This window comes from Podarcis gaigeae (genome assembly GCF_964106915.1).
Source record: "Podarcis gaigeae genome assembly, chromosome: Z".
NCBI classification, from domain to species: domain Eukaryota; kingdom Metazoa; phylum Chordata; class Lepidosauria; order Squamata; family Lacertidae; genus Podarcis; species Podarcis gaigeae.
In genome coordinates, this window is record NC_139691.1 from 5,068,751 (window position 1) to 5,096,296 (window position 27,546).

Below are 27,546 nucleotides of genomic sequence, written 5' to 3' on the forward strand. Positions count from 1 at the left end.
ACAACCATCTACAGGTGAAACTCGAAAAATTAGAATATCGTGGAAAAGTTCCTTTCTTACAGTAATTCAGCTTAAAAGGTGAAAGTAATATATGAGGTAGACTCATGACATGCAAAGTGAGATATGTCAAGCAAAAGGGGCCCAAATCAAATCCTGAGTACATATGCATGCTTCTACTTCTCAGAGGTCCAATATTGCTCTGTTTGCAATCCTTATTTTGCTGATTTCATTTAATATTCTAATTTTCTGAGATTGTTAATTTGGGGTTTTCATCACCTGTATGTCATGATCATCACAATTATATAAAGGCTTGCCATATTTTGCTTTGCATGTCTTGAGTCTATCTCATATATTAATTTCACCTTTTAAGTTGAATTACTGAAATAAATGAACTTTTCCACAATATTCTAATTTTTCGAGTTAGACAAACACAATTCTCCAGGATGGAAGAGGGACTGGCACACGGCACAGTCACCAACTGCTTGTGCTGTGTGCTCCTTACCTGGTGTCCCCACACCATACCTGCCGCTACCGTCAACCACTGTGTGATTGGGGTCCTTCTGCTCTCTCCTGCTCCTCTCATCCTGGAGCATGACTTGGTGTGTTCTTTGAACTTAAATGAGGCTCACTTAACCAAAGCTCATAAAAGTCATGTTTCACTCAAGGGTTCTGCAAATACACAACTTTTGTGTCCTGTTTACTGGGTAGGATGACTTACTCTTACTTGAAAAAATGTGTGTGTGTGTGTGTGTGTGTGTGTGTGTGTGTGTTTCTATGGAATCCTTTGACCTGGACACCTTGATTGTCAGCCCTTCCCTGAGTCAAAGACCCCATGGATAGCATTGCCTACAAACTAGCTGCTAAGGGCTTTATCATTGTCTGTGAAGTGGTGTGGTGTGGATCTGGGCAAGGGTTGTTGTAGGATTCAGGAGCAAGCAGCAATCACACCCTTTCCCTTTAATTTGGGGGTAGAAGTCAGGTGTACTTGCTTCACTGGTGTGCTCCCCTCACCAGATTGTAGAATGGAGGCAACAAACAACTGAAGGGTATGGGAGCCCAGAGTGTTTTCACACTGAGCTTTCACTGCCCGGGAATGGGAAGGGGTGGCGACAAGGAGAAAGAGGTGAAGGAAGATATTTATATCGTGGTGGAAGGATAGGGTTTCTTCCCTGTTCTCTCGCCCAGTTGTTTGTGTGATGTGTGCATGCATTCTGACATTAACTGAAGGTCCTGCCTGCTGTCCTTTCCTCACAATCTTAAATCATGATTCTCCATTCAGAACAACCCTGTTATTGGCCTTATAGCTGGTCAAAGAAGAGATCCTTCATGGGGTTCTTCTCCCTCCCTCCCCCTTCCCCTTCTGGGTACCCAGCACCACACGTGTGTGTGGTAGCACACAAATACAACGTGCGTAAATGGGGAGTTGCGTGTACTTGCAACACAAGGACACAGGCCATGCAAACAAGCTGTTTAGCACAAATACAAGCCACATGGTAGATTCTATGACACATAACAAGTACAAAAATATTTTGCTGCTCCATTATAATTTGCACTGTGCTTGTGACCTTTTTAATGTTTAGAGGCATTAATGTCTTAGAGACATTGTGTGCATTCGGGGCAGGGATAAGTCCCATGCATAGAGCTGGAGTACTTAAATTGCTGTAGCTCTAGAATTATAGGCAATGGACCAAAGTTTATTCATGTGGCCAGAGCTTTGAACCTGATGTTTTCCTAGGTTGGAAGTTGATGTTCTTTGTTGTCATTGCAGTGATGCAGATGTGCTGGAGTGATTGAAATTGATGCAGCCTGCCAGTTGTTGCTGAGTCATCTCAACTGTTCAAACTTATGTGGGCGATTTTTTCTCCCCTTCTGAGCATGCCCTGTCTTTCAAAATTGCCACAAACACATTGCACTCAGCCTCTCAGAAGTGATTGATGTTGGGAAAGTTCTTTTCAGGGTTGACTTCCTTAGGCAAGGCAGGTCTGTTTCTGTAAATGAGATTGGTCCCTTCCCCCTATCTACACACTTGAAACATTCCCAAATTCTTCTTTCTGTACACTGGCTAAGAATATATCTTATTGTTAGTTTTATAGAGCACCACCTACATCAGGGATTGGGAACTTTGGCCCTCCAAGTTCTCAGCTCCAACTCCCATCTGTCTTCACATTCATCATGCTAGCTTGGGCTGATGGGAGTTGTAGTTCAGCAACACCTGGACTGATTTATGAGTACAGTGCTTCATGAAGTAGTAGCATTCAGGCCTCTGCCCTGTGGGACTTACAATCTCTCACTCATCACAGGGAAGGGAAATGGAGGCAGGTGTGAAAAGGGAAGGATTCCACTGTCCAATTCTTCATACCATAGCTTAAAGAAGAAGTGGAGATTTCCCAGTGGAATTGGGTGCATGGTGGCCTGCTCCTGTGAACACATATAGTGATGTGCACCTTTCATCAACACGATACTATTTTTATGGGAGCTCCTTCCTCTACCATCTGAGGTTATAGCCCTCCCTGTGCTAAACAGTGTGGGGCATGGACTTTCAAATGATTGGAAGGGCATGTTGCAGCTCCTTGTGATGTAGTTCCTTCTCCCACTTCAAATTATTTTGAATTGTGAAATAACACCAACAAGATCAAATGTTAAAAACCAATTAAACATTTAAAATGCATTTGTGTTTCTGTGTTGTATTTGTACTATCGCTACGACAGCTGCTTCTCAGCATTCCACTTGTCACTTAGGAGCAAGGCCACCTGCAATCAATCCGCCAGGTAGATTGTCCTGATTTCACTACAAAGAAATGACCCAGTGGGGTGATCCTCGTTTAGTGCCACGTATTTCAGGATGACTCCACCAGGGCAGAAATCCACTGTCAATGGCAACCTCCATATAAGTAAGCTTCTCTTCTGGAAACCAGATGCAGTTAAGGCAGAGTTGTTCTTCATGGGTGGACCTAGCTAGCCAGCCTTCTAGCTCCTCCATATGACTGCTCTTCTCCAGGTGCATCAGAAAAAGGCTGGGGGCGCTAACATTCTCAGCCAACAATGTTAAAAATCCAGAGTACATGCTCAGGATCTCTTAAGATATAAGGCATCACCCAACTGCATTCATGATTTGAAATCTGCACTTTTGCTTAGGAATATGTTCTGGGCCAGGGTGGGGGGCATGGAGGATGGTTTGATACAAGAATTTCAAGATTATGAAAATTCGACATAACACTATTTTATCTCCTTTCTAAAAGGCTGAATGTTAAATGGGATCTCAGGAGACTATGTAAAACTATTGGTGCTACATCCCTCCCCAGAATGGCATGTAAACAACAGAGGGTTTCTTAAATGAAATCTACTTCTTGACATAGACATATTTCTTCTTTTCCTTCCCAGACACCCCCTAATCTAGAAGAAATTGATCACTGTGACAGTATGTGTTTGTCAGAAGTTGGGGAAACACAAGTAGTTGTGAATAAACATGGTATGTTTATCATTTTAGTATACTAGATAAAGTCATGAAGCCAACCCAACTTGGCTAGGGGTTCAAAACCTCATCATATTGGTCCACGGTGGCCTGCTGTGATCGTAGAGGGGTTACATGCCCTCCCGGCAGGTCATGGCAGCCCTCAGAGGCTGGATGTCATGTGATATCAATCAAACTCTAAGGGACCAGTCAAACCATGGGGTGGCCTTAAGCATTTGACAGGAGATAATATTCTTGTACTACTCATGTTTACTCAGAAGAAAGTTATAGTGAGCTCAATGGGGCTTATCCTTTATCAGGTTTGTTTTGGATCAACTAAGGGGATTTACCGTGTGAGACTTAAAAGTGTAGTTAGCAGTGAAATCCCAAAAGTAAGGTACATTGAGTTCAATGGAATTGACTCCCAGAGACATGTATTTAGAATTGCAGCCTCAGCCTTTTAAAGCAGTTAGGATTAATTCTTTGAGCAGTGCTCTACATTCACCACAGGCCTCTTAAACTGATCCAGCTCCCATCTTTGGCGATCACTTGTAGCGAGTAAGATTATCTTCCATGAAAATGGTCTTAACAGTGTGTCCATGGTGACTCTGAAGGCCACTTCTGGATCTGCACATCCTTCCACAGTGGTGACATAGATTTCTAGGTGGGAGTTGATGACAGTAAGGATTTGCCAAACGTGCCTTCCTCTTAGCTCCTTTCTCCCTTTCGGCCTGAGTTCATGCTTCTTCAAAGTCCATGACACCTTTGGTAGAGACTGTTCTTCAATTGGAGTTCTTGCAGGACAGTGCTTCCTAGTTGTTGGTGTTCATACTACATTTTTAAAGATTTGCCTTGAGAGCATCTTTAAACCTCTTGTGTTGTTCACTGGGGTTGCACTTTCCATTCTTAAGTTGGGAATAAAGTAGTTGCTTTGGAAGACAGGAACCAGGCATCCATACAACGTAACCAGTCCAGTGAAGTTGATTCTGAAGAATCATTGCTTTGGCACATACCAGGCTGACCATTAGTCAGAGATGCTGAGAGGTGTCTGGAAGGCACCTCTGTTCTAGGCAACAGTTTACATTGTTGAACTGCTCTGATAACCAAGGATACCTGGTGGTTGAACAAACTGACAAGCAGTCAACCCATGGAGCATGATTTTCTCCTGTCTAGATTGCTTTCAGGTCTGAGCTGCTGTTCCTGTTAGGAGTCTTGTAAGGAGTCTCCAGATAGCAAGTCTTTACTTCTCTACTTGTTTTGTATGTCAGGGTGTCGAATGCTTCATTAATTGTTTCTGTATTATAACCTGTGTTGGCTATGTATCTGCCTTATTCTTTGTAATTCATTGGGGAACTCATTGGAATAACTCATGCCTTCCATAGAAGATATTGTAATCATATGCAGAGAAGAATACAATATTGCTCCTAATGGCCTCATCGCTGTTGATTTGTCAGAAGCTTTTCAAATATAAAGATGTGGTTGTGTAAATGCAGTGATGAATAAGAAAGGAGACAGAAGCCACCTGTTTAATGCTTTCTATGTGTAATCAGTGGATTCAGACAAATGGCTGAAATGTAAGTGCTGACAGTGAAACAGCAAAGCCACCACAAGTGAATTTAGCATGTCTGTCTGTTGTCACGGGTGATTGGCGGTAGTGCTCGTTTTCTGTGATGTGTCTTAAGCATTCAAACAGTTATAGTGTCAGAATATTCATCTTCTTCACCCCCTCCACTACCATATTCTTAGCTAAACAAAGATACCGCACCGTTGATCCATCCTGTCTATCTAGGTACCATCCAATTTCCCTTCTACCCTTTCTAGACTCTTAGAACAGGTTGAAGAACTTGTGGTGGTGTTGGACTCCAACTCCCATTAGTCACAGACAGCATGATAAATGGTCAGATATAATGGGAGTTGTGGTCCAGCAACACCTAAGAGAACCACAGGTTCCCCATCCCTGTCATAGAATTAGGAGTGCTACCACTGTGAAGGTTCACTTCTGAGAAGAACCATCTGTTGCATCTGGTATGACAGACTTGCTGGGAGGAATGAGCCTGATAAAAATCTTAACCTATGGGCAGACATTTCTGGAGGCAGGTGGTCCTTCCTGTGACTACATGTCACAGAGTGCTGTTAAAGGTCAGAAGCAGTATTTTGAACCAAGCATGGAAATTATGCAGGAGACTATGTAGTTGATGAGACAATGAGATCTAGCAAGAGGAGGTTCTGAGAGGCTTTCTGGATAACACAGTAGGAAGGAAGGCAAGCAAAGTCAAGGTTAATTATCGTCTAGATGAGAGAAGGTCACAGCATGAAACACCTGCAAAAGTGTGCACAACCTGAAGCTTTGGAAACTTAAGTAGATGAAGAATTAAGCAGGCCACCTGCAATAATGATGTGGCACATATCCAGTTCCCTGTTCAGTGATAACATATCCAGTTCCCTGTTCAGTGCCCTTTGGCAAATGGAACACTTTGCATGTAGGGCAGTTGAAATAATTCCCACTGTGGAGTTTGTTTTAACATATCTGGGATATGCTCTTTAATAATTCCAAACATGCATCGTACAAACCTTGTGATTATTTTCCCTCATCTGGGCTGTGGTGGGGGAACAATGTTATTTCAGATGTAGAAGGTGGTGGTAGTCTCTGGCACTTGCTAACTTAATGAAGACATCTGGCACATGCTTTGCCAGTGGTGTCAGCTGAGTGACATGGGGGGGGAGAGAAGAGAGAGAGAAAAGGGAATGCGTCTTCTAGTGTCTTAGTAGAAAAATGGATTCTTTAAACACTCAGGTGGACGCATTTATTTTACTTACTTACTTATTTAAATTATTGAGAACCTACCCACCCCGTTTCTGTCCTTTAGGATCTCCAGCAACAGAAAACAACAACATAAAATCAAGTAGATAGCAGTGCCCTAGAAACTGCAGTTATTCAGGAATTTCAACAAAGCTAAAGTAGGGCATCAGGAGGTGGGTTGCGGGGGCAGCTAATGGTCATTTATCTCAAAAGCCCTCTGAAAGAGCAAGATCTTAACCTGCTGTCTGAACCCCATTAAGGAAGGAGTCAGGTAAGTCTCCCCGATAATAAAGTTTCACAAGATAAGCACCACAACCAAGGAAGTCTTGTCTCATTTCACCACTCACTACATGTCAGATGTCTGACTCATCAGACATTGGGAACATTAGCCACTTTAAGCTGCGGAAACTGTTCTTGGCTCCTTCTTGTTTTGAAAAAAATGTTTCTGCCTCTGCTATTCATTCTATGACTGGTTCTTAATTTGCAGACAAGCACTCTTCCAGGGTATTTTTACTTAAGAGTAATTGGTATGTATTTCTGTTTTTTAATTTAGAAAACAAAGGAATCTGAATTTGCAGGAATAATGGAAGGTCTACAGAAAGAGCGTGACATTTTTTCAGCTCTAATAAAGTCCCTGCAAGATACCGATAGGTGAGTGTCAGATTTTGCCTTTGAATACAAACAATGATGTTTGGTCACTCATCAGATCAGTGGGATGCCATCCATTTGCAACAGCCCAGAGTTCTGGTAATAAGGAGGAATCTTACACCATTATATTAAAGTACTTTGATACCAAGTAGCTCCAGTGATATTCTGTACCCACTGAAACTTAAGATGGGCTGCACTAGAGGCACAATTAGGTTCCTTCTTTTCATTAGATTTTGTTTTCTTTGTTCTCTTCCACCTCCAGCATGGCTGCAAAAAATATATATGCAAGTTTTTACTTCCGTTTTAGATTAACTACAGCTTCCCATGTTGTCTGAACCTGATCAACTGTGCTCTGTTTAAACTATGGTTTAGTGAAACATGCCAGCTCCAAGCCATAGTTTAATAATCTGGCTTGTTTCAATAAATTGTGGTTAACATTAACCACAGTTTTAGGGTTTGGGATGTATTGCTAAACCATGTAAATCTAAAATGAAAACAGATGTTTCCAGTCATCTCATGGTCACAATGGAGAGGAGGTGTCTGATCCTGAGGCTTACCGTAACTACTTATGTAACTCATCCTATGCAGTGAAATATGAAAAGGCAGAAAATTGGTGTTTTCATGGTACCTGTATGTCCACTGCAGCCTCAACTTCCTCCTTGCTCCCTAGTCCACCAGGTGGAGAGGAAGGGCCACCTGTGGAGAATTGACCCCCATCCGAGGGAATCTTGACCCCCCACCTGATAGCAATTGACCCACCTACCTGGGGGCAAAGTGACCCCCCACTTGAGGGAAGGTGACCCCCCACCTGAGGAGAAGTGACCCTGCCGCAGAGACAGCACTAACTCTTGCTGTCAGCTAAGTCCCAGAAGAAATGACTGTCATTACAGTTGTGCGTTTTAGGCAAAGCCAGTGGCCTTTTTTCTTTCTTTTTTTTTTAAAAAATCCAACAATACTTAATTCTTGGATTTTTATTATTATTAGTTTTGCTCCTACTTTGCCATCTTCTTCCACTTGGATGCCAGAAGCCAGGCAGTGATTGCCTCTAAACAGCAAAAGAGCTGAGCCTCTTTCTAATGCTGAAATGGAGAAATTGTAGCCCTGCAGAAGTTGCTGGACTCCCGGCTGTCATCAGCCCCAGCCAGAATGGCCAGTGGTCAAGAATGATGGGAACTATAAGCCAGCAGCATCCAGAGAGCCATAGGTTCCTGTGGTATAGACAATGCTGAGCAGGCCTGGAAAAGGGTGGGGAACCGGTAGCCCTGAAGAAGTTGTTGGACACGAGCTCCCATCAACCCCAGCCAGCATAGTCAATGACTGGGGATGATGGGAGTTGTAAGACCAATAACTTCAGGAGGGTAATTAGTTCTCCACCCCTGTCCTGTTAAAAGTATTCTGTATGAAGTAGGGCAGGTGCGGCTGGAGTTTTAAGGAGCACCTATCATGGTTTACATAGTTTTTTAAAAACGTGTTTTTATTATCTTTATTTTGTTGGTTGGGGGAGCTGAGCATTTATTAGTGTTAAGTGAATCCTTTCTCCTTTGAAGATTTCTCTTTCTCTTTCCCTATTTCTTTGACTTAAAAAGCAACCTTAGCATTGGCATTCACAGATGCTTACTTTTCACTCTACCTAGAGAAGGCAGAAAAAAGTTTTATGTACTCAGGTCTTTTAACATCCTGCCTCTGGCCAGCAGCATGTTCCCCTTCTTATTTTAACCATGCAAATGTGATCCAATTTGCTTGCCATGTCATCATCCCCAACGACCTTTACTTTTGAGAACCAGCTCCATCCTTGGATGCTTTGCCTGTGTCACAATTGATATTAAAATAAGCTACATTTATATTAAAATGTGGAGATTTTCCACATATACACACACCCTTGAGTGTGGAAGTCATGAGTTCAGTGGAAGATGTGTGAGATAAAATAAATCTAATATATGTGACAGAGGAGTTGGTCATAGACGCAGAACAACAGGATGTGTTGTGCCTAATGTACTTCAGTCTGATTTTTTCTGAGGGAGGGAGAAATGAGCTTGAAGTTGGCCCATTAAGTGTGCCTTGAAGGTTCTGAAAGATGCCAGAATGTAGATGTGCAAGGGTTTCTATTCCTTTCGTCTTATGTAAAGATTTTTTTTTTTTTAATGCTGTGCGTTGAGATGAGAGGATTGCATGCTTTCAAGAGAGTTTAGTTCTTTCTGCTTTGGAGTGAATTTTTTTATCGGAACCTTGATGTATAAAAGATGCCAGAGGTTCACAAGAAAATGACCCCAACTGTTTGATGAACCTTGAGTGATGCCTCCTTACAACTTCAGCATACTGATTTTTTTTTTTTACTTTTGAATTTTATTTTAGCATAAATAACCTTCAAGCAGAGTTGCACAACATTTCTGTGTTGCGTAAGCAACTAGAAGATGACATCTTAGCTAACTGGAATTTGCGGAGAGGGCTGGAAAGTCAAATCAAAGCTAACAGAAGAGAAGGTAAGGAAGAATATGTGGCAAAGCATCTTTCATAGCATCATAGAATTGGTAGAGTTGGAAGGGACCACAAGAGTTATCTAGTTAAACCCCCTGCAATGCAGGAATCTCAGCTACAGCATCCATGACAGATGGCTCATTCGAAGCAGCTAATTATGAACCACAGCAGGGATGGGGAACATTTTCAGAGCAAGGGCCACATTCCAAGCAACCTTCTTGACTCCATACGTCAGTGGTGGGTGGGTCCAGATGCAAAAGTGGACAGAGCAGTGAATATAAATTGTACGTTTTGTACAGTAGGCTAGTTTCTGCATACACACACTCACACACCCTTTTCTATAATCCACCAGACAAGCAAGGGACACTATCAGAGTTCACAGACGCATTCCAACCAGCCAAAAACACTCAGGTGTGCAGTAGGGCCAGTGAGGGGTATGGCAGGTGGGGAATGTTTTGAGGGCCAGTTAGACCTTGAAAGTCACATTTTGCCCTGGACTAGGTTTATCTGTCCCTGGTATAAAATGCGGGAGATCTGCTAAGTCACTATACCTCCTTCCCAGCTGATTTGGATTTGAAATAAGTTGATTACAACAGGTCTTTTTCTACAAATTGTTCAGTTAAATAGCACAAACCATTCTGTCTATTCAGTTCCTGCAGTCTGTTGCACCAAAACCAAAAAATATATATTCTGCACTGTTATTAACCTGGCGTTTCCCCCCAAGACCTCTGGTTTCTCTCTCTCTCTCTCTCTCTCTCTCTCTCTCTCTCTCTCTCTCTCTCTCTCTCTCTCCTTCCTGTCGCACCTTTACTTTGCACTTGCTCCAAATTATTAAATATGCAAATTATGATTCTGCATTAGTTTCACAATGCATACTGATTGCTAGTAAAAAATCTAATACGTCTAAAATGTCAAAAAGTTACAAAGGAATGTGAGGGTAAAAATTATTTCAATTAAAGGGAATGCTTTGGGACAGAAGTAAGTAGCAACAATTTCCTCCCATTTTAGCAGGCTGTTACATTACCATTTTTCATTACTGTTGTTATGTACCACCTAAACATGTACTTAGCACTTAGTTTTTAATCATTTGCAAAACAACTTCATGCCTAGTAGGGTTTATAATCTAAAATTTAAGAAGTGTAAGGCTTGCAATACAGTGTTGCCACCTTATCAGACAGTGTAAAGTAATGGATTCAGACCTGATCTTTGCACGATGCAGAGCGAGGTGGTAGACTTCTGGCTGAATATAAATGCTTCCTTGCATTTAAAAACACATACACCAACCAGTTTGCTTCAAGTGAAAAGCTAGCTCAGGTTCTAGCATAGCTTTTTCTTTGTTGTGCTTCTTTCCTACCTACAAGGATCTTGTTCTGTAGGGCAACCAATCAATATTGGGGTTTCCACAGTTGAGCGCTTCAGTCCATTCTTCCACTTCAAGGTAGCCAGTTCATTCTGCTACATGCATACATGCATAAAGGCTTTGAAATGGCAGCCCAGTTACCACTTACATAGTGAGTGTACACCAGGAGTCAGCAAACTTTTTCAGCAGGGTGCTGGTCCACCGTCCCTCAGACCTTATGGGGGGCCAGACTATATTTTTGAAAAAATTAAAAATGAACGAATTCCTATGCCCCACAAATAACCCAGAGATGCATTTTAAATAAAAGCACACGTTCTATGCATGTAAAAACACCAGGCAGGCCCCACAAATAATCCAAAGATGCATTTTAAATAAAAGGACACATTCTACTCATGTAAAAAGACGCTGATTCCCAGACTGTTCGCAGGCCAAATTTAGAAGGCGTTTGGGCCAGATCTGGACCCTGGCCCTTAGCTTGCCTACCCATAGTGTACACAGTCCATTTATTCTTACGTAGGGACATAGGTTGTTGTCTTGCACTCAGCCAGATCATTCAGTATCCATCTAATTCAGTATTGTTTACACTGACTGGCAGTGGTTCTACAAGGCTTCAGGAAGGGGTCTCTTCCCAGCCCTACCAAGAAATGTCAGTAATTGAAACAGATCTTCAGCATACAAAGTTTGTGTGCTGCCATTGAGCTACAGTCTACCCAATATTCTAGCCTAGGACACCACAGGGCTACAAGTAAGACTTTGCAAAAGGGCAAACTAGTTTCAGGACCCTGGCCAGCTCCTTGTGAAATGAGGATTAGAGGCTGGATACAATAAACCTGCTTCACCTGGAACTGGGTATGGGGCACAGCTGTGGGCAGTTGGGCTGAGGAATTTATTGATCTATCATCCAAAACTGGTTTGAAATCCACATCATGATAACTGTTGCAAAATATTTGACCTGGCAATATATCACATATTATGATGTTAGAAAAACCACAAAGCCAGTGCTTTTCTCATGATTCCTGCAGTCCATCTGAGCTCTCCTCTGCTTCCTGCAGTGGGCAACAATCCTCAGAGCAGTTTCAGACAAAAGCAGCCCACCGGGAACTTTCCTTAGTAATATAGATGGTGACGCCATGAGCTTCTTGCTTTAAGGTGCCAGTCTGGTAAATGGTTGAGGGAGATGCAGGTCTGAGCCTGCCCTGTTGTTTAAGCCTCTTCTTTCCCTCCCTCCCTCCCTCCCACCTGTTTCTCTCTTGTCAATGCTCTTTGTTTCTCATCTTCTGCATGCTTGTGTGTTTGCCTGTGTCCCCCCCCCCCCCCGGTTATGTTCCCCATTTTCTCCTTACCCTTGAAATCTTCCCAATTATCTCCTCTCCCCTTTGCTTTCTCACACATTTGTTTCCCCAGCCCTGTACTTCCTAATGTGCTGCTTCTTTCTTTTTCTTCTCTGCTGTCCACCAAGTCCCACTGGCAGAAAAACAGGAGGAAGTGCTTTTATTTTCATTTTCTGGTGCTTACATTGTTGTTTCCCCCTAAATTAGCTTCCCTCCATATTACAAAGGAAGGGTTTTTCTTTTTTAAAGAACTTACCTCTTTGCTTGCTTGCCCTCACTGCCTCCCTTTGATAAAAAAGTGAGAGATGGGTGGGCTGAGGGCTTGGGGGGTGAGGCTTCTGCATCACAATAGGGGGAAATGGAAGGGAGAGATTTAACTGGCCACCTTATGCTGAAATAGGAGGTTGGATAGTTTTGAAGTGAGAATGATGGGGTGTTTGTTAGTAAGCAGTGCACCCCACTGAATTCAATCGGGCTTACACCCAGGGAGGTAGAACTACCTTTAGTTGAACTCATTGGGGCTTACTCATGCATTTGGCCCTCTGAGTGGAGAAGCAGATGCAACTTGACACTTGTAAATTACTTAAATTATTCTTCGATTAGTTGAAAATAGATTAAGTTGTTCAATAATTTTTTGTTGTGTAAAATTTTATCTATTCTTTCTAGTTTGGCCTGGTTTATAGCTGTACTTCTGTAACTTTAATTTAAGAGAAAATGTGCTAATTAAGATGTGCTAATTAAAAAAATTATCTGTACTGTAAAATAACAGTTGTAACAATATATTTAAAAAATTGTCAGTTTTAGACCCCTAAGTAGTATCAGTTGCCAGGACATTACCTCGTTCACCTATACATAGTTCCATCCTTATTTCAGACATTGTGATATATTGGTATATTACATTGCTTAGCTGGTGATATATCATATTGTTGAAAACCAGATATTAACCAAGTTCTAGTAGGGAGCCTGAGGATGTAACATCCACCTTGGACCGGCCCATAAAAAGCAAGTCTAGAGTGAGAGTCTGGGGTGATTTCCGCTGTTTCCAGGAAGTCTTCTCATTGTGAGACTTTTATGGGTGAGCAGGACCCTGCATGAGAACCTGGAGGCTGAGGAGGAGTGTTTGTCAGCAGGAAAATGAATTCATATTGATTTGGTATTGATATTGATGTTGGTATTGGACCCCTCTGACCACATCAAAGTCTGTCAGTCAGTTGACTACTTTGCTGCATCATGGTAGACAGAAACAGTCATGTATATTATGTACGTCAAAAAATATCTACCCACTAAGGGATCTCAGAATCTGCAGCAAGCATGGCTGAGTTCTGAGCCCTGAACAAAATATGTTTGCATTGTTCCCCCATAATTCTGTCCCTTTGAACTGTTCATAGAATCATAGAATTGTAGAGTTGGAAAGGATACTGAGGATCATCTAGTTCAGTGTTTCCCAACCCTGGGTCTCCAGCTGTTTTCAGACTACAATTCCCATCATCCCTGACCACTGGTCTTGCTAGCTAGGGATGATGGGAGTTGTAGTCCAAAAACAGCTGGAGAACTAAGGTTGGGAAACACTGATCTAGTCCAACCCCCTGCAATGCAGGAATATGCAGCTCTCCCATACGGGGACAGAACCTGCAACTTTGGCATTATCAGCACAATGCGCTAACCAACTAAGCTATCCTCAGGATATTAGAAATCCCTGCAGAACACTCATTCCCACTGCTGATTTCTGAGATTTCCTGAAGTAATGCCCTTACAACATTCAGCCTTCTGTTTTAGTCATAAGGACTAACAACTTGATTTTGTAAGAAACTGCTGAATCCCGCACCTGGTTTCATATTATATGCACTTTTAGCACATTCACAAAATCACAGAATATGTAGATGTGACAGCAGTAAGAAGGGAGTAGAGATCTGCAAATAATGGTACACTCGTTCCATTGAATGGGTACTTCACTTACAAAAATATTGGTGGTTTTTTGAGGGCAGAGCAGGAAATTCCAATGCAATTATATAGATTAAGCTATCTTCTTCTTTTTTAAAAAATAGAGGAAACCCTATCTTCTTGGGGAGAACAGACGTCTTACATGAGCATTTGTTTAAGAGACCAGGGTGGTTTGGAGTTGCAGTTGGACCAGCTGTCTCATGAGGAGCTTAAGAGAAAGGTATTGTTTTCCTGTTCCTTTACAGTCGTCCAGTATTTCTTGGGCATGCCAGCCTGCTTCTTTGTTTGGAACTCTGATGTGGGTGATTTTTGGAGGATTGGGTTCAGGGAGGACCTGCATGATCTATAAATGTGCAATAGGCAGTTGCAGATTCCAGGCATCAGGACAGACTAATCTGTCCATTATTCCTGACTGGAGCTGATGGGAGTTGTAGTCCAAAACATCTGGGGAACACCAGGGTGGGAAAAGGGTGGGTAAGTAATATGCACTCTGCCCTGTCAAGCCACAAATATGCTGTGCCATTCTCCACTAAATGCAGTTTCCGAATCCTTTTCAAAGGTATCCCAACACAGAGCACATTCCAGTAATCCACATGAGAGCTTACAGTGCACAATATGTCTGTTTAGAGTGCTGCAAGATTCATGGGAGTTATTGAAATAAGAATTGTTCTTTCTCTGCATACCAAGGACCATTGCTCACATCCTGTGGTTGTTATGATTACAGATCAGAACCACATTGTGTACCTATTAAGAACTGTAATGAGTTTACCTGTTACAACTGTAATGTATTTTTTCTTCAGAAGTGCCATTGCCCTCAGGTCCTTATTGCAAGCCTGCCGTGGGCATCTTCACATGTACTCAGATTCTTAACTCCCTGTCATGGGTTTCTTGGGGCATACACTCAGTGTGTGTGTGGGGGGGGGGGGAAGGATGCATACACACTTCAAACATGAACAATTTCAACTGGCAGGGAATGCAGACCTACAGTATATCTTTTAAGAAATTGGTTGTTGAAATCATGATGTATGAAGCAGGCTGAAGAATGTTAAGAGCTTCCAAAGTCTCTAAAGGCTTCCTTTTGCTTTTTCAGGTTGCTGAACTCCTCTCAGTCGTGAAGGAGCTGCATTTGGCAAATCAAAACCTAAAAAAAAATCAACTTGAAATCTCCACATTGGACATTGTGGCAAAGGGAAGTCAGGATACTCTAGACCAGAGTGAGGTGAGACTTAGTTTCCTGGTGCTGCTAAAGCTGGTGGAAGTGCAGCTTTATTTTTAAACATGATTTCTAGATACAGTGGTACCTCAGGTTAAGAACTTAATTCATTCTGGAGGTCTGTTCCTAACCTGAAACTGTTCTTAACCTGAGGTACCATGCTGTGGTTCTGCTCATACTGCTTCCAGAAGGTGGTACTAGGGCAGAGATGGGGAACCTGGTGTCCTCCACATGTCATTGTACTACAACTCCCATCAATGACAGTCATCATGGCCAGTGATCAGGGTTGATTGGAGCTGTAGTCCAACAATAACTGGAGGGCACCAGAATCCCACCCCAGTGTTAGATCTCTGCTTGACCATGTCTCATTTACACTTTTAGATTTCACAGAGCTTGGTTCCCATCCCATCTCTTGCTGTTCAGCATCTACACGAAACCATTAAGTGAGGTCAACTTGGGATTTAGAGTGTGGTGTTAGCACTAATTCAGTGACCCAAAATTCTGGTTCATCTCATGTAAAACAGTTGAGATGATACAGAGGCTCAAACGGCTTGGTGGAGTGGAAGGTATTTGGGCATTGAGGAGTCCAATCGCTTGATAGAACTGAGGTTGAGGGCTGCAGTCTTGGGTTCTCAGTTCTTAAGCTTGAGAGCCCTCTGTTACTGGGTTCAGATTGAGTGCCTCTATAGTTGCTTCATTCTTGGTATCTGTGTCCAGGGTCCTGCTGGAAGGTGAGGCTGCAACATTCTTAATGCATTATTGGCGTGGCACTGGACTCCACATAGCCTGCTACTGTGTGTGTGTGTGTGTGTGTGTGTGTGTGTGTGTGTGTGTGTTTGAAATGAACTGTGTTAACTTCTGGTTATAAGCATACTGGAGGCTTCTGAGTGCCTCCCTGCATTTCTGTCTTGATCTGAGACCCCAATACTAGATGTGGGTTTTTACAAGGTAGCTGTTTCTTAAAGTAGAGGCGTTGCTTTGGGGGAGATGTTTGCTGCAATTTGCGCTGCTCTCCTCAAGGGGGTACTGTTCCCCTGCAACTGTCAACAGAAAACAACAACAGTGGCATTTATATAACACTTTTGAGTTTTTTCAAAGTGGTTCACATATAGTATCTAATTCTACTCCTTAAAAAGAATACTGTAAGTCTGGCCAGGATTTTGTGTGTATGGTTTTTTTTTACACATTTTTTAATCCAGTTTTTCTCAAAAACAATGAAGCTTGCAGCCAAGAAAAACCAAGTAATAAAGACACAAAGCGATTAAGTAATGCCCCAATTTTTGAATTAATAATAAAGATAAATAAAGACTATACAAATTTCAGCAACCACACCTCAGTCAAAAATCCAAGCAGATGGAGCGGGAGGAACAAAAACCAGCTTTCATGAAAATGAAAGACCCCAAAGCCTTCTCAAAGAGCCAGGTCTTAACCCTATGTGCTTGGACTTGATGGGCCTCCCTGAGTAGGCCATTCTGTGAAAATGGCATGGCAACTGAAAAAGCTCCAATATTACTGGATACCTAGTAAACTTAACTGAGAAAAGTATATATTTTTTTAGTTTTATTTCTCAGCTTTCTACCCCACCCCTCATCATAAATAATAAATAATCTCAGGGCGACTAACAGCAGTTTAAAATACAATAGAATTGGGGCAATACAATAGAATTGGGGCAGGGAACCTTTTTGGATATGCTGGGGGTTGAATCTGGGGCCTTCTGCATGCAAAGCAGATACTTTTACCACTGAGAGCCAGTGTGGTGTAGTGGTTAAGAGCAGTGGACTCGTAATCTGGTGAACCAGGTTCGCTTCCCCGCTCCTCCACATGCAGCTGCTGGGTGACCTTGGGCCAGTCACACTTCTTTCTCTCAGCCTCACTCACCTCACAGAGTGTTTGCTGTGGGGGAGGAAGGGAAAGGAGAATGTTAGCCGCTTTGAGACTCCTTAAAGGGAGTGAAAGGCGGGATATCAAATCCAGACTCTTGAGTTGTGGCCCTCCCCTGAATACATAAGTACTTCTGCTACACCAGGGATGATAAAATCTCAGGACCGGGGACCCATTGTGATCCTTCAGGCTTCTCTGCCCTTGGAATTTCCCCAAGGCCTTTCCATATGTCACACTCCTCCAGGCACAGCTTTGAACCGTGAGTGTCCTTGAGCTCTGAGAATGCTAGTGGCTTGCAGGCAAGGTAGAGGCATTCTCAGAGCAAGGAAGGGTCAGTAGGTTGTGTGGCCTGGGGAGAGTCCTAAAGACCAGCCAGAGAGTCCTGGTAGGCTGCATTTGGTCCCTGAGCCTGAGGTTCCCATTAGGATAAACTATGCAATGGTAAGAGCATGATGTAGTGGTTAGAGTGTTTCACTAGAACCTGAGAGACCAGGGTTTAAAACACTGCCCAGCCATGAAACTCACTAGGTGATCTTGGGTTAATCACAATCCCTCAGCCTAACCTACCTCACAGGGTTGTAACAAATATAAAATGGGGAAGAGGAGAAACATGTACACCACCTTGAGGTCATTGGAGGAAAGGTGGGATATATATACATACTGTTCAATAGTGCCTGTAGCGCCTGTCTTGGGAGATTGTGGACTCTCCTTTGCCATCTAGCCTCTGCTTAAATGCCTTCAGCAATCTGTCAGGGATGCTGTCGTTGCAATGCAGATCTGGCATTGTTGATGCAGATGGTCATCAAGATTGCTTCCAGGTCTGTGAGTCTACAATTCAGTAGGGGACCATGGAGCAAGGCCTCAGAAGTTGCACGGAGCTTGCAAAAGAGTAGAGATGGGGGAAAGACAGATCTTAAGGTAGACAGAATAAATGGTTTTCAAATGGGGTTAGACAGATTCTTGGATAAATTTATCAACAGCTATTAGTTCCTGGTAGCTAAATGCAACCTTCAAATTCACAAGCAGTTTGTCTATGAATACCAATTATGGGCTGGGGGGAGGCAGTAGCAGATGATAGTAGCCTTCATGCCCTGATGGAGGACTGTAGAGGCATCTGACTGGTTGCTCTTGAAAAAATGATGTTGGCCAAGTGTTCACCACTCATTTCAGTCTGTTCTAATCTGATATCTAAAGGTAAAGGGACCACTGACCATTAGGTCCAGTCGTGGATGACTCTGGAGTTGCGGCGCTCATCTCGCTTTATTGGCTGAGGGAGCCAGCATAGAGCTTCCGGGTCATGTGGCCAGCATGACTAAGCCACTTCTGGCAAACCAGAGCAGCGCATGGAAACGCCGTGTACCTTCCCTCCAGAGTGGTACCTATTTATCTACTTGCATTTTGACGTGCTTTTGAATTGCTAGGTTGGCAGGAGCAGGAACCGAGCAACGGGAGCTCACCCCGTCGCAGGGATTTGAACTGCCCACCTTCTGATCGACAAGCCCTAGGCTCTGTGGTTTAACCCACAGCGCCACTCGCGTCCCTATTCTGATATCTAATATGGCCTTAATCCCAGAATCTGCATGTTAAATTGTTGTTTGGGGGGAATATTGGCTTAAAATTGCTTTCCTCTCCCCCTCCACCCCCCCCAATGTTACACAGTGGTATCACAGTGCTTCTGGCACTAGTGTGCAAAACAATCCTATTTCTTCTTGAAGAGTAGCACACACACACACACACAAATATATGTATGTATTTTTATATTTAATGTCTGCCCTGGACATTTGATAGCCCTATATCTTTTAGCAAAATAAGAGAAACTGGAAAAAGAGAAAACTGACGGCCCTTCAGGTGCTTACACGGCTTTCTCCAAGCTAAGCATCCCAGTCCTGTCAACGTTTCTCCACAGGACTGCACTTTTGACCCTCTTCATTGACTTTTTCTGAAGTCATTTGTCTAAATCCTTGAAATGCAGTGCCCAGAACTGGAAACATACACATTCCTGGGTTATACCTACATATCCTGTAGGCAGTTTTTTGTTGGAATTTTGGGGGGTATTTTCATAGGGAAGGAAGGCTTAATGCCCTTCCCCTGTTCTGCAGCACAACAGTGCTGATCCAGATCTCTACCCTTGCTTCCTCAAGTTGCTATGAACACCTTTAAAAACAGCAGGGGGGGTGTATTTGGGGGTCTCCATCATCACATCTAATTTGGCCCTTCACTCTGTACAGCATTGAGTGTGCCACCCACATTTAATAAATATTAGAATACTGAATTGGTCAAATTCTGGGTAGTGGGGCTTATTTTAACGTATTGGAATCTGCTTCATTTGGTGCTGCCATGGGATTTGTTCATTCCTCTCAACCAGCACATGATGCCCATCAAGATATAACTCTCTGAGCCCAGGACTTTCTCCTGGCTGTTTTAAAAAATGTATCATTTTTTCTTTCTGTGAAGACAGCAGAAATACAATCCTGCTAAGCCCCGCTGTAGAGTCTTCCTAAGTCATGTCTCCCTTGGGTTGCCGCAGCTCTGAGCTGTATGGGGTGCCTTCGGGCTCCAAAAGAGAGATAAAAAAGGTTGTTTTTCTGCTGTCCTCTGAACATCTGCTTTCAGATGTGCTGAGTCCTGCCTCTGGGACTCATGGGATCTTTGCAAACCAAGCATATCAACTATTCATTTAGGAAAAAAACACATTCTCAAGGTTTTTCATTGCCATGGGATGATTTGAAAGAGGAAGCTTTATCCTTCGTAGACCTTCTCCTGGCCTTGAGCCACATATTTTACATTAAAAAAAAATGGTCAAGCATTAAAAGTCTCTTCCTTGGGGTACAGCAATTTCTCCATCACTCAGAAGCTAACACTTGAAGTCTTGAATGCAGCTCTATGCTTGCTTGCTTCTTTGGTGGCCTTTTAAAGTCGATCAACACAATTTTAGTAACTTGGTGTTGGTCGGGAAGGAGCTCTTAGTGACTGTATGCTTTCTTGTATCAAGTTTCAGAGGCAGTATGCTTCTGAAGACCATTTGCTGGGGAACAATGGTGGGGGGAGGTCTCTTGCCTTCATGTCCTTCTTAAGTGCATAAGAGCCCTGCTGGATTAAGCCAACTGTCAGGCCACTGTTTATACACTTGGAGTTTTATCCAGTGTTAGTTCTACTCCAGGAAGACCCATTGGAATCAATGGACATGACTATCAGGTCCACTAATTCCAGAAGGTCTACTCTGAATAAAACTTAGTTGGATATAATCCTTGATGCTTTTTTACTCTCTTAGGTAATGTATGAAGCTAGCCTTAAAAAAGAGCAATCTGAGGTCTTAATAAAATACCGTATTTTTCGCCCCATAGGCCGGGCTCCCACAGCTTGTGGAGAGTTGCCTGTACTGGGGTCGGGGGAAGGTCGGGCTTCCCCCACTCCAGCCCCGCGCCTGGGGAAAAAATAATTCCCCCCCTTTCTTTCCCCCCAAAAAAACTAGGTGCGCCTTATGGGACGGTGCGTCCTATAGGGTGAAAAATAGGGTATTTTTCTTTTCAGTAAACTGTTTATCACATGACCCAAATCTCCCATTGGCTCTTAATAGTGGGGCACCAAGGTCCTGGCACCCAGGCCTTCTCATTTGTCCTTTCAGGCTGTTTTGGTGCGGCCATGCCTATATATGATTTTACCTGTGACGCAGGTAAAAACACAGCTGTTGCTTGCAAGCACTGCTAATCAGCTGTCCATGTGGGCAAAAGGAGTTCATGCGACATCATTATTATGTCAGGTGATTGACAAATGAGTGCTCCCCATTGCCACTAGAAATGTGAAGTCCTGAGGGGAAAGATGGGAAAATGGAAGAAAACTAACCCCTCATTTCCGTCCAACCCCTTTTTGCCCCCTCCAACTGAAAAATGTTGGACTAAGAAGTATTTTCTTTTGGAATGAATGATGAATAAAATGTTTAAGATAATACATTCATATCTTTACACCTCCAAAGTGAGGACTAAAAACTATGTAATAGGAAGACTTTTATGTAGGACTATGTACAAAATTGGATTATTACAGTTTCTGTACCCAGACACTGAGTTGTACACTGAGACTACAGTTGCCAAATGCAAGATAGGGGGCATGGCCTTTGTTGCAAGAGAAGGAAGAAGTATTCAGTACCTTCTTTGCTTGTGGGCTTCCTCTTGGATATTTGGTGGATCTGCTTTGGTCCTCTTGACTGGGCCTCCAAAGACCAGGAGGGGGGTGAAAGTACAGGGCAACACAAAAGAACAGAAAGTGTATGCAATACTTTCAGATTAAAATGCATGCAATACTTTCAAAAGCTGCACAAAACAGAACAGCTTCAGGTATTTTGGCTGAGTAATGCAGTCTGGGATTCTGCCAAATACATCCCTCCTGCAACATGGTGGCAAAGGCAACTTCCGAGCCTTCTTCTTGCTTACTTCATATACCTCAATCTTCTGCAGCTTGTGAAAGAAACTTTTCTGTGTCTGAAAATACACCAAATCAAGAAATGTGCCAACATGTGAAAGGGAAGAGATGCTTTTAAAAAATTAATAGTAGTAGTAGTAGTAGTAGTACCCTGCCCATCTGATTGGGCTACCCCAGTTACTCTGGGCTGCTTCCAACAGAATATAAAAGAACACAACTAAACATCAAACATTAAAAGCTGCCTTCAGATGTCTTCTAAAATTCATATAGTTGTTTATTTCCTTGACATCTGACAGGAGGGCGTTCCACATGGTGGGTGCAACTACTGAGAAGGCCCTCTGCATTGGGGGAACTGCCAGAAGGCCCTCCGAGCTGGACCTCAGTGTCATGACTGGACAATGGGGGCAGAGATGCACCTTCAGGTATAATAATAATAATAATAATAATAATAATAATAATAATATTTTTTTTAAAAAAAAATTATTTATACCCTGCCCTTCCCAGCAAATACCAGGCTCAGGGCGGCTAACAACCAATTAAAAAAAAAGTTGATTGAAATACAACTTAAAAACAAGATTAAAATACAACATTAAAACAATTAAAACATTAAAATGCAGCCTTATCACAGGAGGAGAGAGGAAAAAAGAAAGTGGGGGAGGGAATCAAATTGATTCTAAGCCAAAGGCCAGGCAGAACAACTCTGTCTTACAGGCCCTGCGGAAAGAAATCAGATCCCGCAGGGCCCTGGTCTCATGAGACAGAGCGTTCCACCAGGCCGGGGCCAGTGTTGAAAAGGCCCTGGCTCTGGCTGAGGCTAATCTCACTTCCTTAGGGCCTGGGACCACTAGGGTGTTGCTATTTATGGACCTTAAGGTCCTCCGTGGGGCATATATAGGGGAGTGTACAAGACCATTTAGGGCTTTAAAGGTCAGCACCAACACTTTGAATTGCACTTGGAAATTGTACTGGGAGCCAATGTAGTTCCTTTAGGACTGGTGTTATATGGTCCCGGCAGCCACTCCCAGTCACCAGTCTAGCTGCCGCGTTCTGGATTAATTGTAGTTTCTGAGTCACCTTCAAAGGTAGCCTCATGTAGAGTGCATTGCAGTAGTCCAAGCATGAGATAAACAGAGCATGTACCACTCCAGCAAGACAGTGTGTGGGCAGGTAGGGTCTCAGCCATTGCTGTTAGACAGCCATCCTGGACACAAAATTAACCTGCGCCTCCATGGACAGCTGTGAATCCAAAATGACCCTCAGGCTTCGCATCTCCAGTCAAGCCATTAGTTTTTAGAAATTCTGGATAAATGTGCTGGCAAATAAAAATAATAAAAAGAAGCAGAAACTGGTAATGATAACTCAGAAAATGACACTGATTAAATTTTATGTAGTATACATTGAGTCTTCTTCTTCCCCCCTCCCTTCTTTTTCTCAGCTCTTTTTATGGAAATGAGTGCTTTATGTCTGCTTCACACTGTGAAGGCCTGGAGGAGATGTAATGATTTTCAGAATGCACAATAACTTTCTTTGTTTTTACTATAATGTTGATGATTTCTTCTGTTTTTTACTTTTTGCTAGCTCTTCATAAATTGACAAAACCAAAGAGATGCTTAGGTTTCTTACAGTTTGGCAGCTTTTGTAACTTTTTTTTAAAAAAAAAACCCCTCTAAATTTATTTTCTAATTATTGTATGTCTAAACTGTACTTTGAATATACAAAACATGGTAATTTTATGACATACCAAGTTATGCCCAATACATTTTTATGTTTCTAAAATAACAAAGTGATATTTGATCTGTAAAGGGTACTAAAGAAAGTATTGAAGATTTTTCAGTTTTCCCCAAATTTGTGTTTTGCGCTGGGGGGGAAAACCTATTTCTCCCATGGCTTCAAAATTTATCACTCCCCCCCACCCCCCCGGTCAAAAGTGGGCTTCCATGGGGCGTGGGTGGCCTGATCTAGTTTTCATCCATGGTCTGCTCAGGGATCCAACTCCTTGCTCTTGGTTTCTCTCCTGGCTGCTCCCACTTGATTGACTATAGGCCATCCTTGACAATGTTTCCACCCTAAAAGCAGGTTCTTTTAATCCTAGATAATACCTGTGCAGGATAATGAATTCTTCTGCTGGCTTTAAGACCATTAAAGCAGCTTCCTGATTCTTTGAGTTCAAAATCATTTGTCAGAAGAAGAGAATGCAGCTGAAAAGAGCTGTGTCCTGTTCCCATGGTGCTTCCTTTAGAACAGAGATGGAGAAACCTTTTCAACCCAAGGACTACATTCTCGTGTTGGGAACCTTCTGGGGAATGCATGTCAGAGACAAAGTGGGTGGAGCAATGGATATGGCTCTTACTTTGAATAGTCGGCTGTATTTAAGCCACACAAAAGTCAAAGGTTTATATTTGCATATTAGCGTTGCCATACGTCTGTCCCCCCCCCCCCCCGAAATATCCTCTCTTTCAGGTTTAAAATGTCTGTCTGGGTGGATTTTTAAAATTTGGCAGAATGTCCAGGGGTTTTTGTTTTTTTTTGGTACCATTACGGGTCTTGTGTGGTTGTTTTGGGTTGTTTTTTGTTTTGCTTTTCTGCCTGTGGGATCTCCCTCCAAGCCCCCCCTGGATCACCTTACCCAACCTCTCTTCCGTCTTCTGCTACAGGGATAGACAGGGACCAGCTCACTTTCTCCTCTTCCTTATCAACAGTTCCACTCCATACTTCCAGGAATCTCAAAAAGCAGGCAGGGGAGGGAGGCTGCCAGGGTTTACACAGCCACTTCCTGCCAATCAAGAGCCTGCCAGCCAATGAAAGTTCAGACCATTCATAAAAATAAATACTCTTGCCACAGTCCATCCCAGCCACACACAGGCATCAGGAATCCAAACCTCTTTCTTTCTCTTTCCCTCAGCATGTCAGTTTCCCCGTGAAATATACAAGCTCCTCTTGGAACTGGAGCAGCTGAAATATTATTCTTGTGGCCCTTGCTCTCTTTCCTGCCCTCTCCATCCCTCCAGCTCCCAGCACAATGCAGCCAGCAGCAGCCACATGCTGACATGAGATGCACGTTCACTGGCTCTCGCTGTCTTCCTCTCGCCCTACCAACCAGCCCTGCTTTACTCTGCTAATCTGGAAGGTATCAGGTGTGTGTGGAGGGGAGGATGTGACAGGGAGAGAGAGAGATGAATTGGCCCAGTTTGGGAAGAAGCTTTCCATCCGGTGTGCTCCAGGCACTTAGGGCATTTGCAGACTCTGCTCCTTTCACCACTTCCTCCTCCCAACCTCAACCCGCCTCCCTCGCCAGCATTGCAAGTATGGCAAAGGCACACTAACTGAGTGGACTCTGTTTCAGCAGCACATTTCACGATTGGGAGAGGATTTTTAAATTTTGATCCCCCACCCCACCCCACCCGTTCCCTCCCTCTCTCCCTTATTCCACTCTTTGTGAGAAACACACAGGCACCTCACTACTTTCACGCCTCCAAAGGTAAGTGAGTTTAAAACAACACTAACAGTAAGAGCAATAATAACCCCCAACCCCTGTTTTATATTGTTGATGCCAGAAGTGGGGAGCGGGGGTGAGATTGCAAAGGTGGGAAGAATACGACAAGACCAGCCCACCCAGTGCTGAAAGTGAGGGACAGTCAGTGCCTGGGTAACTTTGGCTCCTGATTCTGTCTAACGAGAACTATTGTGATGCTTTTCTTGTCAGGTGCTAGTCAGTCTAGGAAGAATAACTATCTCCAAGATTTAATTTTGTATCCTCGTCATTAAGTATTATTATGATGGCTATTTATTTATTTAGGGAAAGAATGGGAATCCAAATTATAGGCAAGCAGCATGGTAGCTTGGGTTGCTTTGGAGGGGTGGGGGTAAACAAGGACCAGAATCTGCACAAATTGGAAATCTGACCAAAAAACTAATTGAAGAAAATGCGAACTTCCATAACATTTAACTTTTGAGAGCTGGCCTCTGGAAGATATTAATGTGCTGTCTATGTGGCTGTTGTAATTAAAACAGAATAATATAAACAGCCAACTTGCCATATTCGGGACTTTTCCATTTCCACCACACATGCCTTATGGCACCACATGCCTTAAAACCCAGTGGGATTGCACAACTGGGAGTATTGTGAGGGAAGAGGTAAATCAGCAGGATTTTTAAATTCAACTAACACAATAGAAAATTTCTTTAGGAGCTGTAGCAAAACCTTGCTTGGTAGTCCTGGTTTATTTCTATATATGAAAGTTAAGAACATTGCCACTAGCAATATATCACAGCTTCTATAGCCTACATACAGTAGGGGTATTTAAAATGAGAGACATCATAGTGATGTGTCCTCTTTTTTGCTCTTCAAAATATGATAATACTACCACACACAATCCCCTTTATTCACACAAGCACATAGCATGCTCATAGTTCAGTGAAACATTCCAGCAGGGCAAATGCACTGAAGCAGGGTGGGTAAGGAGATGTGGCCAAAGGAGAGTCCTGAGTGCTGGGTGCGGAGCCTTGAAGGTTGCTCCTGGGCCTGAAGTTCCTAAGCCCCCTTCTTTAGAACATGTAAACTTGAATGCTTGAGGGTGTTCTGAAAAGCTGACATTTAGTAGGCCATGATCTACTGAGAACCTTTTCCCAGCCAAATTCCTTGCACTCTGCTCAGGTGGTATTTTGCCCAAAGGTAGATTTGGTCTTGTGCTGCAAAGGAACAAGGGGTGGTGGGGACCCCCTTTTTAAACAGATGAAAACCAGCCTATTGGCCATTGGACAGTGAAGGCAGGGTCAGGTTGGCAGGCTGCATCCAGTTTTCTTTCCCTTGTGCAGATGATCAGAGCATTCACACATATGAAATGACTCTCTGTGCAACCCAAACTATTGGGTCCAGAGAGAGGAATATGCATGTCAACTCAATTTGATGCTGTGGTGCCCCATGGAAATCCCACACATTTGGGAGTTTCTTCCTGTGCATGTAGTGCTGGATCAGAGCATGGGAGCATGATCTGATACTTGTATGCTCCCCATCCATCCTACCCGTACCATAGAAGGCTGAAGGATCAATAATCCCATATTTGAACCCAATATCTCTTTTGGCTACATAAATTTGGTCAAGCTTAAAAAGTTACAGTGGAACATGTCTTTTTTATTTATAACTGCAGCAGAAGTTTTAAAAATGAATTTTCAACCTCAGTAAGAAAATGAGTAGACAACCTCAGTTAGGTTTAAGCAGTGCTTTGTGACTATTGCCTTAATTCATAAAGTAAGACGCAGAAAGAAGTGTGCATGCACACGAAAGCTCATACCAAGAACTAACTTAGTTAGTCTTTAAGGTGCTACTGGAAGGAAAAAAAATTTTTGTTTTGACTATGGCAGACCAACACGGCTACCTATCTGTAACTCAGACACAGAAAGGCAGCCAAGCTAGTTTGTTGGAGCAAGCACAAAAAAGAGTCAACAGGCACCTTAAAGACCAACTGATTTATTGTAGCCATCAGATGCATTAGACAAAATGGGCCCTAGTCCTTGAAAGCTTATGCCATAATAAATCCAGTCTTTCTGGTTCTGAGATATTGGTGGAGAATAGATTCATAGCCTTGTTAGACAAGTACTGAAACTGCTCCCCCATTGCCTGTCATAAAACTAGGAGGAAACACTAGGCAACCAACAGACCTGGCATGTGTCCAATCTTGGCACTTGAATGTCATGCATGCTAACAACCCAATCTAACACATGCTTGCTTGGAAGTTAGTCCCCAGATTGAAGCTTTAGCTGTTGTGTGGTGTACATTCGGTCTTAGCCTTATGTCCAGCCTTGTATTTTTGGGTGAGGATTGTGTTGCTTGAATTATTCAACAGTTTACATGCCACCCATCCCATCTGCCCATGATTTTCCAGTTCCTCTCCTCCCCTACCACAGCTCGGCTTGTTCTTCTCTGAACAGGGGTGGTAAGTGAAATGAAGGCCTCCTCCCTCCTCCCAGGGTCTGACGTGCTGCTATGCAGCATTCCAGATGCAAGTAGGCATGGGAAATCAATTTCCCCTAG

The 27,546-nt window shown here is 43.0% G+C and overlaps 1 protein-coding gene across 6 annotated transcripts in view; it reads left to right on the forward strand.

Moving 5' to 3' along the window:
- The window catches only part of CDK5RAP2 (CDK5 regulatory subunit associated protein 2), a 131,240-nt gene that overhangs the window by 47,286 nt on the left and 56,408 nt on the right, over nt 1-27,546 (forward strand). For all 6 annotated transcript variants that reach the window (XM_083721570.1, XM_083721573.1, XM_083721571.1 and 3 more), the window contains exons 15-18: nt 6,804-6,901; nt 9,251-9,378; nt 14,110-14,225; nt 15,096-15,224. In XM_083721570.1, the coding sequence (XP_083577696.1) occupies nt 6,804-6,901; nt 9,251-9,378; nt 14,110-14,225; nt 15,096-15,224 (471 nt within the window). The remainder of the gene's footprint in view (nt 1-6,803; nt 6,902-9,250; nt 9,379-14,109; nt 14,226-15,095; nt 15,225-27,546) is intronic.